The following is a 17,789-nucleotide window of genomic DNA, read 5'->3' as shown; positions in this document are numbered from 1 at the left end:
GCAGCTATGAGTACCTGCCAGCCTGCCTCTGCTGAAGGATGTTTTAAGGTGCCGACAAGGACGAAGAGAGGACCAGACCCGATGACTCACTCACCACAGGAGACCTCCATGGTGTCAAGGTTTGAGTGACAGAGCCGAAGCTAGTACCACCTAAAGATGGTCAAAGATACTGAGAGAATAGGAGACACAGCTGCAGGTAGCAGATAGTCAATCCTTTCACTGGCCCACATACCTTGAAAACCTTGAAAGGTTTGTCTTCTAGACAGATCTTGGTGACAGAAGGCTCTTTTTTTAGTGATGTTTGGCTTAAGCCGAACTAAACATCCAGTGAGTGACCTTTCATAGATGTGCTGAACAGAAAGGGCTGCTTTTGATTTGTAACATAAGAAAAAAAACATGAGCTTCATAGTGAAAATGAACACACGAAGTACCAAATGCTTTCTATCTCAGTTGTTTTTTTTATTATTGGAAATAAAAAAGAAATTAAAATTGGATTAATTTATTTTTGTATTTAGTTTTTGCATTTCAAGCAATAGTCATGATGTAGACCAGTCTCACATTATACCCCTACACCGAAAGGCCAAATACACAATAAGGCAGGGGTGTCAAGCATGTGGTGCAGGAGCCAGAACCAGGCCGCCAAAGTGTCTTTCTTTCATCGTGCTACTCTGTGCTGGACCCACCTGAGATTCAATTGGCCTGAATGTAGCAAATGGCTCAAATAATGTATATTTAACAGGTTTTAAGATAAAGTGTTTGATCTGTGTTTACTTGTGTGTCTGTGTTGTTTGGTGTCCAAAAAGCTTATAATTAACTACATCTAAATGTGATAAAACGAACAGGTTACATAGTGGTACAGATTTAGATCCCTTTATTATTAACGGCAAACTTTTACAGCTGAAAAACCAGTTGTTCTTCTTCTGTTGTTCAAAAATCTGTCATTTCTTGTAACCTCTAGCTCGCCATCGGCCAATCTCTCCACCAGCTGGGAGCAAACAAACCTGCGCAGAGTGTCCGACCAGTTCAGCTCTCACGGCAGCATGGACAGCCTAGAGCATGTGTCACACCCATACGCCGCTGGTCAGCTCTCACACGCCAAATCAAACAACAGCATGGAGCAACTCGGAGGAGGGAAAAGGGACTCGGCCTACAGCTCTTTCTCCACCAGCTCCAGCACGCCGGACTACACCCTCTCAAAAAGCAATGCTGCTTCAACAGAGAACATGGTCTACAAAGTCGGGCAGTGGGAGGGGGGAGGAAAGCACAACAGCAGTGGCAGAAATGGCCACAGCCTGGCTGCAGAGGGAGTCAGACAGGATGACAGGCTCACGTATTTTCAGATGCCAGGCGTCAGCTCAGGCTGCGATGGTCCACAGACCGAGGAACCGGCTGGTTCCTACCATTCAACTTCAAGTAGAACCAGCTTTGGGCCTGTTTGGAACGTCCCCGAGAAAAAGAAAACTGCTTCTTCTTCTCCTCCGCCTCCACCACCACCCACACGCAGTGATAGTTTTGCTGCTACTAAAGTCCATGAAAGAGGGCTGGTGATTGCTCACCCCGAAGGAATCGATTCCCACCTGCAATCCAGAGCTTCATGTGAAAATCGCTGTCACAACATTTCCCCGAAGAACGACCATGACAGTTTTTACTTTCAGTCTGAAAAATCCCATCAGGACCAGTTCACTTCAAACAAACGGTATTCCCACTCCAGTGATGTTCGGCAGCCCACCCATGTTAACCAACCTTACCATCAAAGACACCACAGCGAGAAAACCACTTTTCATCCTCAGCCTTGGGCTACTTCTGCACCAAAGCCAAAGAACGTAGGTGGGTACTATTACAGCATGCAGGAGGTATCTGCTAACGGTTCAACGCAACACACTGGACAGAGCCAGAGAAAGAACTTAAGTTCCTCTACAGGCCCTGACCAAAACACAGAGAGCAGCGGGCACAGCCGTTACTACTGTGTGACTACATGCCAGCCCACACAGCCGAACCCTGTGTCTTTGTCAGGAATACCAGAGGACAGGGGCTGTGCGACATATCTGCCACAGACTGGAAATGAGCGAACCTCTCACAGTCCGCTGACGGTTGCTAAAGTGAAGTATCATCTGCCCCAACAGCAGCAGCACTCACACACTAAAGACACCAATGGGTACAGCAAGCACCAAGTCACTAGTGTACATGAAAACCCTGCACTTAAAACGGGCTCAGAAGATTGGGGAGGCCAGAGAGGGCACAATACACAGACAGAAGGATCTCGGCACAGCAGTCAGTCTGAACAGCGCCGGCTTCTACCATTGCAGCACAGAGAACTGCCCCAAGAAGTCAAGCACGACAGCCAAAAGAGCAACAACATCTCCCCCCAGGCCAACCCCATGCTCCACTCATTGTCTTTGGATGTCGCAGGGCAAGATGATAGAGGAAGAGGCGGTGCAGTTTCTGACGAGTCCACTGAAGCTAAGCAGTTAAAGCGCGAAGACCGCTTTGCCACCACACTGAGAAACGAAATCCAGATGAGAAGAGCAAAGCTGCAGAAAAGTAAAAGTGCGGCTGTCCTCCCCTGGGTTGAGGGTCAGGCTAAAGAAGATCAGGACATCCGGAAGTCCACCGAAAGTACAACTCCAACCTCCTCCTCCAGCTCCTACAAGGACCACCTGAAGGAAGTGCAAGAGAGGGTGCTCAAGGCTACATCTTTCAGGAGGAGAGACCTGGAGCTAGTTTTACCGGAGCACTCTAATGCTGAGGCTTTACCTAACTACCCATCCTCGGCACATACTCGCAAAGATGTCACGCCTCTGCCAGCTGTCACACAGTCAGCAACGAGCCATTCAGGAGGTCAGGTGACTCGCACCGGTGGTCGAAAGCATTTTCCTGCAGAAAAGAAAGTCAAGTCTTTCTCTGAACCAGACAAAATTCACAAAGTGGGGACGAAAGAGGGTGTCGCTCCAAGTGATAATACAAGCTCCTCATTAGACCAGCAGAAACTCTTTGAAGACGGTACGAAACCAGGTCTACCTCACCACATGCCCCTTGAGAGCCATATCAAGCGCCAAAGTCGAGAACCTGCCTCTGTTGGTGCAACAGAGAATGCAATGAAAGGAATCAAAGGTAGAGATTACGCTGAGGAGGCCTTCAGAGTTTCTACACAAAAGCAGTCCATCCAAGACCAGCAAAGACTGGGCACGTTTGCCGAGTATGAGGCCAGCTGGAATACACAGAAGAAACCTTCAGAGAAAAGAGTCTCTGGACGGTACAAGTCAGCTGATAACATACTCGATCCAGGAACCGAGGAGAGAGCCAGAACCACCTGTTCCCATGAGAGGTTCAGATCGTCTCCATCTACAGAAGTCTACGAACAGGTGAGGCATGAAATCTCACGAGGTCCATGATCTCAGAGTAACTTTTGTTAAGATAGAATTATCAATGCACGAAATTTTTTTCGTCATTTTGAAGTCCCTGGTGTGTCAAACCCTCTTGGTGGCTTTTACATCTCATTAACAGCAAAAGTGCTGACTGAAGGTACAGCGACAAAAGAGAAGCCAAGTCAAATATTAATCCATGTTTATTCTTAGTGGCACACCCTCAACTTAAGCAAGAGAAAGGGGCAACCCTTTCACTGGTGAGAAACCAGGAAGCAGCATCATGAGTTGGTTTGAATAATTATCGAAAGAAAAAGTTAAGCCTCTGGGATACCTGGGAGCCTGTCTGCCGTGGATGTTTGTGCATAAATGCATTTGTTCGACTTTATTTACAGAAGATTCCAGTTCCTGCAAGGGAGTCAGAGGCAGAGTATTCAGAGCCGGAGAGTAAACCTGCTGAACCACTCAGCTCTGACACATGGTGAGTAAATCCAAAGACGTTATGAAAGAGCGATATCATGGCTCTGGATGAATCCTGAATTAAAACCTGTGTGAGAATTAGGCAACAGCAAAAGTGGTGATAAAGTAGCAACTTCCTGTCGGTGAAAAGGCTTGTTAGAGGTCTTGTTTTGGGTCAAAGGTTGCAATGCATGAGTAGTTTTTAATCAGATTTGGCTGTTGATTCTACAACACTGATATTATATGTTTTGTGTTTTTATTTAGATTTTAATGATTTAATTGTTTTCAATTCATTGTTGGCTTCCAGAGTGGGTTTGCTACTTTCTGTTTGGTCTTTATCGTTTTAATGATGTTTAGTTTTGGTTTACTTTTTTATTATAATCTGGGGAGTTTATTTTTCTGGGGCTGATTTAAGTTGAGAGCAGGTAGTGCAAACACTCGACTCTCAGTCATATAGACCTCCCAGTATCAGGAATGGTCTCCCCTAAGGCCTCCTGAGATTGTCTTGTGTTGACAGATTAGCCCAAACCCATAATATCTTAAGCTAAAGCAGTTATTGTTTAATATTTTTGGTATTTTAGAAGTTTTTTAGTAAGTTAGTTTTTTGGGTTATACTGGGGTACACAACTAATATACTAATACAGTTAAAACACAGTGATTATCATTTGTGAAATACTCAGTCACTATTTCCATCTCCCTGAACACACATTTTTTTAATGTAGTGAAATAACCACACTTAGACAATATAGGCATGCAGGAGTTGTGAAATATTCCCATACTCACACCAAGACTAAATTACACTTTGTGTTCTTTTAACGTGTTAGCGCTGCGACAGGTTGGTGACCTGTCCAGGGTGTACCTGCCTCTTGCCCAGTGGTAGCTGTGGTAGGCTCTGCAACCCTAAATTGGATAAGCAGTGAATGGGTGGGTGGATGGTGTTATTTTAAATGCGTTACTAATTTTCAAAAAGCTGTATAATGACTGTTTGTGCAGATTTTGTGTATCAGTGATCTTTAAAATCATTATTCTAGATAATAAGGCCGCTCAAATAAGGGTCTCAGGGCATTTCAACATGGCTACCAAGTGGCAAAACTTGCTTCTATAAAGATTTTGGTAAAATGTCATGAAAATATACCAGCTATGGCATTGGGCTGGTGTTATCTCCACTATACGGCAGCAGCAGAACAATTGGTGTTCTTACATGTATTTGCATCAATGCTTATCTCACAGGCTAATGTTGTAAAATTATTATCTTCAGTGAACAATTTAACATTGAATACTTGTTTTGCTCTTGCCGCACCATCTTCGTGTTATTATGCTCATGAGCGTTATCAGTAAAAGAGGGCACAAAGCTTTTAGAGGAACACTGAAGTCTTTATAATCTGTTAACAGTGGCGCTGTCTGGGCGCAGCTGTAACAACATAAGCCGTCTCTCTGGCTGACTATTGTGTCGTTTAGTGGAGGCTTAGCGGTGTAGGCGAGGCATCTGAAAGTGTCCGTGACGGCAATAAAGCATTTCTTCAGCCCTGCATGGGAATATATGAGGGCCCGGAGTGCAGGGGGCCAACTCGAAGGCATGACATTATCATCGATAAGATCTGCCAGTCTGCATAACTGGTTTTTTGTCAGTTCCAGCTGTGTGATTCTGAGAATGCAGGACTGTTTGGTGCAACACAAATATCCAGACTGGGATATCTCAGCTATTACAGCTACTGAATTCCACCATGAAATTAATTTGTGCGATTTAAGTACATAATGAACAAAATAAATAACTTAAGCAATCATATTTATGTCCTTTTTCTCTAACTAATCACCTCTGAGTGTGACAGGGACCAGGGGACTGATTAAGTTATGTATATAGTTAATAAATATATAGACACAAATTTCTCCATTGTAAGTAAGTGTGGAAATATTATGTGTCATACAGTATGTTTATATTTAAGCTTCATAATCCTGCAAAGCTGTCTGTCGATGTCTGTCTGTGTGTTTGTTAAAATGGATTAATGACTGATTAATCCCGCTCCTTGGTGACTGTTTGTGTTGCTGGTGACAGCTGACGAGTTCTCCTTCGATGACTCTGATATATTGTGTAAAATGCTCAAATGTAGCGTCACCTGTTCCACCTGTCCTTCTCTATCAGCAAATCCACTGCTTTGATTGTTTCGTATTTTTCCACGAGCTACATCCGGCCTGTCACGTCCTTCCTCAAATGTATGGCTGGTAAAACTAAAATATTGTAGTTTAGCTTTAATTATTATAGAAGCTCAAGATGAGATCATTTTAAAAAGGTCAGTCAGTAGTTTTGAAAGGTTTCTCTGATTATTATGATTCAGTTTTGAGCCATGTATGGTGACGTGGGGAGGGTGACTTCATGCTTTGTAACCAGTTATTCAGGAGTCTTTTGTCACTACCTAAACTCTCATGGGGGTGTCGAGTATCCGATGTTGAGCAACCTCTCACGTTTCCATAACAACCACGGCTCAGAGGGTGGTATTGTCATTGATAGTCTGCGAGATGACTTAAGTGATCCGTGCTCCACCCAGTTATTGTTACTGATACAAGTGTAAAGAGACACCAACAGGTGCCTTCTGTCACAGAGAGCCGCCAGACACTCACTTTTTCTTCAGTTCAGTGGAAATGACGAGATTAAAGCGTCACATTGGGTGAGTTATTTAATACGTATTTGTCTGTTTTAGCCCTAAAGTGACCAAGCTATAATGGCAGATGTCATTTATTACACTTTGTAAAGGAATATATCATTTTTAATGGGTCTGTTTATGTTTTCTTTATCTATGGCAGATACTCTAAATTATAAAGAATAATACCTTCTAAAACGCATGAGCAGGGTTTTTCCTGCTCTTTGGTGGGTGTCTCTATATGTAAACATAATTAAGTCAAGCCAGAGACTCTGTGTTACCTTTTATTTAGAAGTTTATGTGTTTATACTGATATTTGGATGCTTCTTTTACCCCCATTTTAAAATAAAATAAATAAATAAATAATAATAATAATGGTGAGATGTGATAGACTTTTACTCAGTCTTTCACACTAAAATGTTACCTTTTTAAAACCTTTTTAAAAAGTAAATGCTTCAAAATAACTTCCCAAATAACTGCCCCGAGACATTAAAATGGCTGTGGGGTGGTGGCACTTGATTATGATTATTTACAGTTTGTCAAAGATGACAACTAAAAAGAAAAACTCATTAAAAACCAAAACAAATGACTGAAGAATTGAAATAAATGCAGCTTGAAGCTTTAGGTCATTAGATCAAAATTTCACCAAAGCAACTAAAATAAATAACAATTAAAAATATAAAATAAGTGGGAGACAAAAGCAACTGTTTCATGAACATTGATAATCATACCTCAGTTTTACATATTTTTATTTTTTTTTACCAGCTTACCACGTTCTCACACTTTGCCCGGTGGAAGCAGTTGTTCATCGTGCAACTTGTTGCAGCTTGTATGGATTCATATTGGGATGTTTGAGTTACGGCGTCTGCCTGTCCACCTGGAGCGGCGTTTTATCTTACAATGGCAGATTAAAGCTGCATGGTATATGAGTCAGTGTTGTCCGAATGCTCCACATTAAGGTTGTATTGGAGCATGTATAGAAATGTAATCTGTGTGCAGGAAACCACACTATTACAGCTAGATGTTTGCATGCTTTAATCATGTCTGAGTGATGAAGGCATTCAGACATGATTAAATCAGGTTGACAGTGGAAAGCATGTATTGCGATGCTCTCGGTGTGCTGCTGCTAAAACGCCAACCACTCAGTTCTCTGCTTGTGGCTGGTCCCTCTCATCTCTCTACACACGTGTAAAAAAAAAAAAAAAAAAAAAAAAAAAAAAAAAAAATCGTAATCTGTACCAAAAGCTTTTAAATGGAGCTGAAACCTTCAATTTAGTTTTATGTAGCACAAGTTCACAACAACCGTCACCTAAAGCAGCCTTATCTTTTTTTGACACGAAGGTTTTACAGTATCGGAGCGAAAACCCCAACAATCTCATAATCCCCCATTAGAAAGGACTCTGCGAGAGTGGGAAGGAAGAACGCCCTTTTAACAGGAAGTGCTCAGCAACATATAAAATGCACATAATAAATGCACAGACTAGTTTTTCAGCGTACGAGTTTTCTCCTATGGTTAATGAAGGCCAAGATAAAGTGTCTGGTTAGACATCTCGGACGTGGCCACCAACATTTGGTTTTAGAAGTGAAGAAGCTTCTCGGATGAGAGCCAAAAGGTCTTCAAGAAACTTGAAGAAGTCCAGTCACTTTCTTTCCAAGCTCCCATGACCTGGATCACTGAGAACCAACATTGCTCTTGAAGTTGGACTGAAGTTAATTGGTTGCTGGGTTGTCGCTGTGTATGATCTGGCTGTTGTGTTCACTCACTCATACTTTGTGTCAGTATGTCAGTGCAGTGGCTGCTGAAAACCTTACTAAATGTTCTGTGGTGCAAGTATAACCATGGAAAACCAAAGAGGCAGTCTGTCTTCTGGTAAAATTACATATTAAGTTTATTTTTTGAGCAACCTGGCAGAGGAAAACAGACCAACAGACATCAACTGTTAAGTGGCTACATTATACTTTATTATTCCTGTGATAAAAAATAATTTTGCAGAGGCAGATGGGGGGAATCCCCACGCCTCTTCATGCCTCTCCATGCAGCCTCGCAAATTGCACCCAGTGTATAATGGCTCTGTTAATGACCTGTTTTCTCTGCACTGCAGAGCCGAATCATACTTAATGATAAACACCTACAAGTTTAAATCTGTTTATAATCACCTTCAGCTCTCTGAAGACCTCCACACATCACGTTCTCCTCCTCCACTGTTTCCACTCCAAGGAGTTAAAACTCCAAATATGAATGAGGCAGGGGGGGAAAAAAGTGCTCTTCTGCTTCTAGAGGATTATTTATTCCTCTTTGCAGGCTTTGTGGGAACTGAAATATTCCTCCTCAGGCTGCCAGCTGAACAGTTACCCGCAGAAAGAGGGAGAGACGTGTGTCTTGTCGTGCTGGTGTAATGATAGTGGCGGCTGGAGAACAAGGCCCCTGCCACAGCGTATTATTTGATTGAGCTGCTGATGATAGCCCACGCTGCCTGGCTGTGTAATTAAAAGCTTTCCTTTGTGTTCCTCAGGTTCCCTGACAGAGCTCCAGGTGATTGTAAAGTGAGAGACAAGCCTGCAGAGTTTGAACATTACTCAGCGCCACCCCCTCCTCCCATGACGGGAGCAGACCCCGACTGCAGACACAGAGCTGCTGCTGCCACCCTCAGCCACAGACCCACATCTATTTCTCTCGACCTCACAGAGACTGCCCCCCCTCAGCCTGAGGACCACAGTCACACAGACCCGCACTCTGGACCCTGGAGAAAGCCCCCTGCACTAGAGAACCCTCTGCCTCCACCCAGATGCCCAGAGGTCGACTCCCACGAGTCCTCCGCCGGTTCCCAGAGTGAAGGCTTAACCCTCTCTGATCATAACTCCGCCTTCAACCACACCCACGCTGTTACAGGAGACTCTGAGCAGGGCAAAGGACAAGGGGCAGGACATCATCTCTCAGCCTCTCCCTCTGCGTCCTCCTACAGACCTTCAGGGCTGGCCAGCATGGAGGGGCACCGCTCACCATCTCCTCAGTTTTCCCCACAGAGACTCAGCGACAGGCCTCCGGTCTCTCTTCAGGATGAATTCTCAAACAGGTAACGTTTGGGGTTTTTTTGGGGGGTTTTCCCCACACATTTCAAAGCTCCACAAAATTCTGAACAGCTACTGTAACTCCTCCGCTCATCGCGTCTTTATGCTTCAAGTACAAAGGGGCTCATTGAGAATCGCTGCCTCTGTAGAGTCAACATGTGAGTGCTATCAAGGCGCAGTAAATTAGAGGGATTCTCTGTAGTTCAATGCAGGGCACAAGCAGTTCTGAGATTATTCTGCTCAAAATGTAAACGCCTCCATTTCTTAAGCCCCAAACATGAAACTGTTTGTTCATTTTCTTGATTCGGACCTAATTGATATCATCTGTAGCAAACTTATGACTGTACAGTACCACAGAAAGTGGTGGGAGGAGTCCAGAGGTCTCGGATATCTGAGCACACTGGGCATGGAAAAAATCTCCTCTGCCATCATGCAATGAAACTTTAAATCAGCTCATGGCTGAGAGAACCACAACAGGACATTTTCTTCTTGTCTAAGTGGAAATTTTCTTCTCTCTCTCTTTTGCAGGATGGAGCATGTGATAGAAAACCAAAGCTCTGCAGTGAGGAAAGTGCCCATCAGGATTGTGCACTCGGGAGGAAATGCAGAGAAGGAAAATACACCGTTTTTGCAGCACAGCAGCCCCCCTGCCATTGAAGCCGAGGGGCACGCCGTGACTCTGCTCGGCAGCCTCGGAGCTGCAGGTCAGGACTCTGTCTTCTGCGCCTTCACCAGGCAGAAGGAGCCTGATGGCGTCCCACACCCTCAAAAGCAACAGATGCCCCAGAGAGACGCATACATGACCACTATAGGAGATCACCTCCAACCGCCGCCACCCACAGACGTGTCCAGCAGCAATAAATTGGCGACAAACACAGGAGTGTCCAAGGCAGAGGATCAGAAAAGAGAGGAGCTGGCCAGGGACATCATGGGGAAGGATAAGTCACTAGCAGATATTCTGGATCAGAGCAAGATGAAGACCACAATGGACTTGATGGAGGGCATCTTCCCTCAAGGGGAGCAGCTGGTGGAAGAAGCTCACCAGCGCAGGAAGGTGCAGCCGAAGCAGACAAACTCCCGGCCCGCTGAGGAAAGGTGAGCATCGAGGTCATCCGTAGGTGCTACTCGTGTATGCTGTCACCAGGGGGCAGTGTCAGAAGTATGAGGAAGAACCGTGCTGTTGGTTCTTTAGCCTTGTTCCACTGCAGATAAGACAGCAGAAATGATTCAATCATAATGGAGTGGAACTGACCACTACCAACGGCGTCTGTGAACTTTTAATTTTATTTTTTATTTTTTTATTTGTAATTTGGTGAGCTTGTCTTTCAATTTCTTTGTTCAAGCCAGCTTTTCAGCCAGTCACCTTTCAGGCCTTTGAGTGCATATCTGACACAGTTTTGTTTTTTGTGTCACTTCATGTCGCACTGGTAGCGTTTCAGGAGCTTTAAGCCTGTACTGGATATTTTTTTAAAAAAACTGAAAAAAACACCTCGTGTATCCAACTTCCTGTCCTCCTTGTCTTCTCTGCACTGCTTCATGTGTTTGTAAAAGTAAATTATTGATGATTATAGAGTCTGCGTGCAGGCAGAATGCTGATTGGTTGAAAGGTTGGCTTGAACAGGAAAAGGAGTGGCAGCTGTATTAACTACAAAAGGGAAGAAGGATGGAAAAAATCCTCTTGTGTGATAAAACCAGCAGGAGAAGCTCAGACGGCAGATGATGGTCTTTTAATTTTAAGCTATAACAGAGCAGTGGCTGTTACTGAATGTGTTACTGTAGAATTTGCATAACCAAGCAAATCACAGTGCTTAATCTTTAGTCTTGTGATGCTTGGAAATGTGATTTGAAGCTCTGAGCAGCACAATTAAATTTTTCAGGCTTTGGTTCGAGTTGCCCAGTGTTAAAGTCATTGGCTGTAGAGATGTCTGGGAAAAAAAAGATTTTCTTTTTTTGTTTTTTCATGATTACAGCTTTAATAATCTCACTCTACTCCATGTTAGTGTGCAAAAAAAGGTTTCATTTTTCCGATACTTACAGACTTATCTGTAAATCTGATGTAGGGGTGAACTGTCCCTTTAAATGTTTGTATTCCCCTCGCTACAAAGCTGCTCCTGTAATCAATTTTAACTTTTACTTACAAGCAAGCACCCACATGAAAAAGCGCTGACTCCCATCATCTTTGCAGTCGTGAAGCTGCTTTTATGGCATATTTAAACTTGTGAGTCAGTCACTTACCTGTTTAACACACCTTGTTCAAACTGATGAGTGTGTCTGCATATACTATTTAGTCATGAGGTGAAACTTCCTGGAAAATGCTCTTTTCATGCTTTTCTGCATTTCTGAGTTTCTTACTGAATTTATTTCAGGGAAAAGGAGGACAACGTGGCAGCAGCTACCTCGATGGTGACCAGCTCTGCATATTACAGCACATCTGCTCCCAAAGCTGAGCTCCTTATTAAGATGAAGGGCATGCAGGACCAGGAGCAGGAGGAGGAGGACTCTGAAGATGAGCTGGACAATGATTTGGCCAATAAGAAGGTACCAGAAACCAGTGTTTGCTTGTTAAAAAGCTTTACCCTTCGCACTGTTTTGGACTAATCTCTCAGCTTCATCTTTTTCTGCAGCAAGAGCTGATCGACAGCCTCAGCAAGAAGCTCCAGGTGCTCCGGGAGGCCCGGGAGAGTCTTCAGGAGGACATCCTGGACAACAACGCTCTGGGAGAAGAGGTAGAAGCCCAGGTCCAGCAGATCTGCAAACCCAACGAGCTGGACAAGTTCAAGATGTTTGTGGGGGACCTGGATAAAGTGGTGAGCCTTCTGCTGTCCCTGTCGGGGCGCCTGGCCAGAGTGGAGAACGCCCTCAACAGTCTGGAGGAGGATGCTACGCCAGAGGAGAGGGTGAGCAAACCTTCAGGAATTATTTTAGATAAAGTTCCACTTCAGGCACAAACAAGTGGTGGAAAATGAATGAAAGAAGCTCAGTGTGAGTGTTCAGCTGGAAAAGGTCAGTTAGTCTATTTCATGAAGCCACGCTAAACTTGACCTGCATGCTAAGAAAATTTTGCGAGTTACATGCGATTGAAGTACAAAAGAATTTACCATATGCACTTTTTCAGATTTCCTCCAGTAATAAAGCATTCAGGGTACCAGTGCTCATTTCCGTTCCTCTGCATCAGGGATGTCAAATATCACGGTCCGCATCCAGCCCACTTTAATCAGTGATATGCCCTCTCTGCCGGTGTACAGTAGTTAAACTACACATTTAATCCCTGAGCTTTCTTATATATAAAAAAGAAGTGCAATTTTAACAGAAATCTGTCAATATAACTCTTAATTTTAAAGAATTAAATGTTTATGACTAATTATTTTGGTGTAGTATTAATGGCTGTGGAGGTCGTCTTTATCAGTAACTGCAGGAAAAAGTACAAAACTTCTGAAAATAGAGTCAAAATCCAAAATCTCTGTTCTCTGTCACATTTCCCAAAGTCATCAAGTGGGCGGGACTGAAGTCTTTGCTGGGCTGATTCTGGCCCCAGCGCCTTATGTTTGGCACCTGCTTACATCAGAGTTAAAGATAAAACGCTGAACAAAAGCAATATTTTGGCTTTGCATTGTTGTTACTTGGAGTGGGTGTAATTGATTTGGTTTTGGTGTTTAATATTGTTTTTCAGCCCTGAAAATTTTGTGTCTGACTCCATTTTATTCATATTAATTTATGAAAGCTAGAAAAGGTAGAATTTTTTAAAGCTATATTTTTTTATGTACTTTGAGGGCTTGTAAATCTATTAAAACTATTTTTTTTTAATCATTATATGAATGGAAAGTTTTGCATGGCTTCATAAAATGTTTCAGTTATTGTATTGAGTAAGTCAGATTTGACTAATACTATATGTATAAATAAATAGGCAGTACTTCAGAGGCTCACACAGGATGCAGCGTGTGCTGGGCTCACCTGAGGACAGAGGACAAAGGAAAGTAGATCTATCCTGAACCCTTTGTTGTCATTACATCAAGAGCTTTAAGGCATCTGTGGAGCTACTGGAAGGAAGATCTAACAAGTTGAAGCTTTTCTTTGATGGAAACCTCCAAACTCAAACAGATGCTGCACATACAATTTAACCAATCCCTTAATTAGGATATTAATTGGTACAGTTTTTGAACTTTGACCATTCAAGACTTATGGGTGTGAAAGCATGTTTGATCCAAATGAGGCTCCAAATGAGGTCACATTTGATTTAAAACTGGCTTCTTTTGTTTAATCTTGTTTTTGTAACGATTTATTTAGATGTATCGATACCAAGTGAATAATTTGATATGGGATGGTTAATATACATCCTTTCACACTCTCTCTTTCTTCTTCATCAGCGTACGCTGATTGAGAAGAGGAAGCTGCTGATCCGACAGCACGAGGACGCAAAGGAGTTGAAGGAGAACCTGGACCGCAGAGAGGGTGTGGTTTACGAGATCCTGGCGAGCTACCTGCAGGAGGACAGCCTCGCGGACTACGAGCACTTTGTGAAGATGAAGTCAGCGCTCATTATCGAGCAGCGCAAGCTCGAGGATAAAATCAAGCTGGGCGAGGAGCAGCTGAAGTGTCTGATGGACAGCCTGCCCATAGAGCAGCGGCTGGCCCTCTGAGGAGGACGGAGCGACGCTGCTGGGTCTGAGAGTCACGTGGTTTTGGCTGCACATGAGCCCTGTGGCCAGCAGATGGCGGCATAGTTAAGAAAATCTGCACATAAACAGCCTATTTGGTGCATTTTCCTGACTTTGTGAGCATGTGTGTACATCACAACCACAAAAAACTCCACAAAACTTGCTTTTTGTAAAGATGGTGGTATTTTTTTTTGGGGGGGGGGAGGCATCAACCAACCACTGTACCTAATGCCCTTTTATGATATTTTTGCTTTGATTCTTATGATTTTTTTTTTTTTTTTTTTTTTTTTTTTTTTTTTTTTTAGTAATTTATTATAGCCTTTTGAATCTGGAGGAGACAGTATTTTATCTTCAACCGATTTAGCTGATGCGTGCTACACACTGAGCATTTAAGAGTATTTATCAAGTATAAATGTCACGAGATCTGTCAAATCTGGCTAAATATGTCAGTAAATTCATCATTCTTTACCTTTTACACTCAAACTAGTGGCCTTTTTTTAATAAAATATCCGTGCCCCTGCTTTCCTCACTGAAGAAACATTTCCTCGAGATGAAGATGCACGCACCTGCAGAGAGAGGAGAGTGTTTAACATCACTAAACAGAAGCAGCACTTGACGTCCAGGCTTGAATGGTCACATTTGAAGTGCGCCGAGAACCACTGCACACACTCTTCAGTCCACTTCTGCAGGTCGCATTATTCAGAGCGCTTTTTTAGATTTATTCACAGGCAGAAAAGCGTAAAAATCCACAGGATGATGTCACCATGTACATGTTGACCAGGTGTTTGTTTCGTCTTCTCACGTCACCGCGGTTTTGTTTTTCATGGTGCAGAAGTTGAATCTCAACACTAAAAGATGTTCAGGTTGATGATTATGCAAACAGATATGGATAAAGAGGTTTTTTTTGTTTTTGTTTTTTTACCTTAACCTTCAAATTTCAGACTCTATGGATTAAATCTGTCTCCCAGATACTGGAGAACTTTTTTTTCCCCTGCACATTTCAGTTTGTTACAGTTTCACACACTTTGTGCACTTCTACATCCTAAATGTCTTAAAAACTTTATCAGCTGTGCTCCTTTCTGTCAAATAAATGAGTCTGCTGTAGAGTCTGACTGAGGTCTTCTTCTTTCTGGTGTCATTCATTAACTCCACCACACCTTCCTCTCTCTACTGATAAACACTCCTACATAGCAGGGAGCGTATTTAACAGCCCCTTCACGTAACCAAAGCTAATCACACTTCACTGGAAGGATTCGATCTTTATTAATAAGGTGAGACGCATCTAGGTGAGTCAAATAATTAAATATTATTAGGAGTGGTTTAAAGATTTGAATGAATAATCATTAACTACAGCAGTGCTGGCACAGACGGTATGTACGGCTACAATAAAACGAGCTCTTTCCTCGTTTCTACTGTAGCTTTGTTCCTAGTTTCACAATAACTGGCAGAACTCTGTTTTTGAAACATCGGAAGGTAACGTCTTTCTCCTTAACGTACTGAATCTGAAGATGTTAAACCGATCGTATCTTAGCAGAACTTAGTCGAATTAGTGACCTAAAGTGCAGATGTGTGGCTTTTAGTGCTGTCTGTTATTCTTAAATATTAATAATCTGAATATTTGTTAACATATGCTTAATGCCTGTGTCCAGCAGCTGCTTTATTATAAAAGTCAATCAATGTCCACGCTGTTAACGTAAGGAAACAAAGACTACCTTTAAGAACGTGTGCAGTAGTTCAGGGTGAGCGGAGTGAATAAAAAGCTAAACTACTAACTAATATAATAACATGTAATGCTACATTATCTTATACATACAAAACATTTTTTTAATGTTTTGCTGTCTATTCAAAGGGAACGTTTGCATAGTTATCAAAATATCTCCAGCAACAGGTTAAATATTCTAATAAACTAACTTCGGTCACTGATTAGTTTCTGTTTCTATTTGGCATAAGAAGATGTTTCTGCTGTAGCCAAAGTTAGGACACGCTCACATTAATATGAGATAAACTAAATTATAATTTGAGAGTTAAGAGAATAAAAAATAGTAATAACAAGCTGGAATTAACTGAAGGTTTAATGGGAACGGAAAGCTTTTCACATAAGTGGAAAAACATTCGATAAACAGAAAAGGTTTAAATTATGAATAGAAAAGTTAAAAGTAGTTGGGGGGGTTTATTTATACCAAATGAGACTATGAATATGTGTTCTATCTCTCATGTAGTCTTGTTCTTATTGACCTGGACCTGAGTGCAAAATTAAATTTTACATCCTGTTCAAATGACAATAAAAATCCTACAAAAATATCATTAGCAGTTGAAATGTTTCAGGCTTGACAAAATCATGGATAAAAGGTAGAAGCTGTGAGTTAACAGTTGATATTTTTATCTGAGAGCATAGATTAAAAGATCAAATCGATGCCTGATAATATGGACGAACAGATTAGATGAATGTTTATTACAGTTTTTCTCAAAAGTTTGAACACACAGAAAATCAACGCACAGATACAAAAAGTTCACAGCAATATTTAGAAATGGTTCTTTATTTGTCAAAGTGTTCACCTGAATTTTGTTTTAAAGACACAAACTGCAGTGAAAAGGAAACTTCGCACTCCATAAATGTTAAAGAGGTAAGTATTTTTCAGTTGCATTGAATAGATCAAATAAACTGTAGGAAACTAAACAGCAGAAAGCAGAAGAGAAAGAACAATTTTAACATAAACCAGTGACACACTCCAGGGCCTGATCAACCCTGGCAGGGCCTCCTCGGATGAGGGTGTCTAGTGATAATGGCCGAAACATCCGATGAATCCAAGGTCCACTACTGACGATGTGTCCCAAATTTTAATATAATTTAGATCAGATCTCTAATCCCTAAACCTAACCAAGGAAAAATGGCAGATTAGCCTGGGTAAAAGAACGAAAGTTGAGGCACACAACGATGTTTGCCGCTGGTAAAGTTTCTGGGCTGCTTTTCCTCATAACAGCCATCCCCCAAGGTTTTCTCCGTTAAAGCAATGCATTGTCAGGGATTGTAACATCTAGTCCTTTACTGAATCAGTTGGACAAACAATGAGTTAAAATATTTTTTTGAGTGTTCAATAAACATAATAAAGAGCGACACTTGAAGTAGTCATTAAAAGTAATGGAAAAATGAGCAACTTCATAAATTATTTGCCTTAAAAAACGAATCAACTTATGGTTAGCTAGATGTAATCACTAAAAAATGATGAGCTGAACCTGGTTCAGGTCTAGTTTAAAATGAGTTATTTTATATGGTGCTAATTCTGCTGCATCAGCAAACCACTTTGCAACCCAGCTTCTAGCTTTCATATCATACCACTGTCTTCGTGTACCACCAAGTTTAAATGACTGCAGATGGAAATAATATGCTGCCTTAAATGTGGTGACCAAACCCTTTAAAGGTTCCCTCAGAGCTCTTTTCAAATCAAAATACCCTTTATGAATATTTAAGAATAATGCCGTAGTCTTAACTTGTACATGAGAAGCGCACAGGTCATCTTACCACGGCCCTGTGTGTGTTGTTGTTTGCAGCAGGAGTGATGGCTCCAGCGATCGGTCGCTCTGAGAATTAGTGGTCACACTGGACAACA

The 17,789-nt window shown here is 42.1% G+C and overlaps 1 protein-coding gene across 6 annotated transcripts in view; it reads left to right on the top strand.

Moving 5' to 3' along the window:
• shroom2a (shroom family member 2a) overlaps positions 1–15,285 on the top strand; it is a 46,309-nt gene extending 31,024 nt beyond the window's left edge. For all 6 annotated transcript variants that reach the window (XM_084921214.1, XM_084921211.1, XM_084921215.1 and 3 more), the window contains 7 exons: positions 959–3,362; positions 3,758–3,843; positions 8,971–9,531; positions 10,055–10,621; positions 11,893–12,064; positions 12,151–12,423; positions 13,891–15,285. In XM_084921214.1, the coding sequence (XP_084777340.1) occupies positions 959–3,362; positions 3,758–3,843; positions 8,971–9,531; positions 10,055–10,621; positions 11,893–12,064; positions 12,151–12,423; positions 13,891–14,163 (4,336 nt within the window). In that variant the 3' untranslated portion in view covers positions 14,164–15,285. The remainder of the gene's footprint in view (positions 1–958; positions 3,363–3,757; positions 3,844–8,970; positions 9,532–10,054; positions 10,622–11,892; positions 12,065–12,150; positions 12,424–13,890) is intronic.
• Positions 15,286–17,789: the final 2,504 nt, after the last annotated feature.

The sequence above is a fragment of the Perissodus microlepis genome, chromosome 23 (genome assembly GCF_051167445.1).
Source record: "Perissodus microlepis isolate ML-2025 ecotype Zambia chromosome 23, ASM5116744v1, whole genome shotgun sequence".
In the NCBI taxonomy this organism is placed as follows: domain Eukaryota; kingdom Metazoa; phylum Chordata; class Actinopteri; order Cichliformes; family Cichlidae; genus Perissodus; species Perissodus microlepis.
Note: the sequence above shows the minus strand (reverse complement) of the source record. Positions and strands in the feature narration are given on the sequence as shown.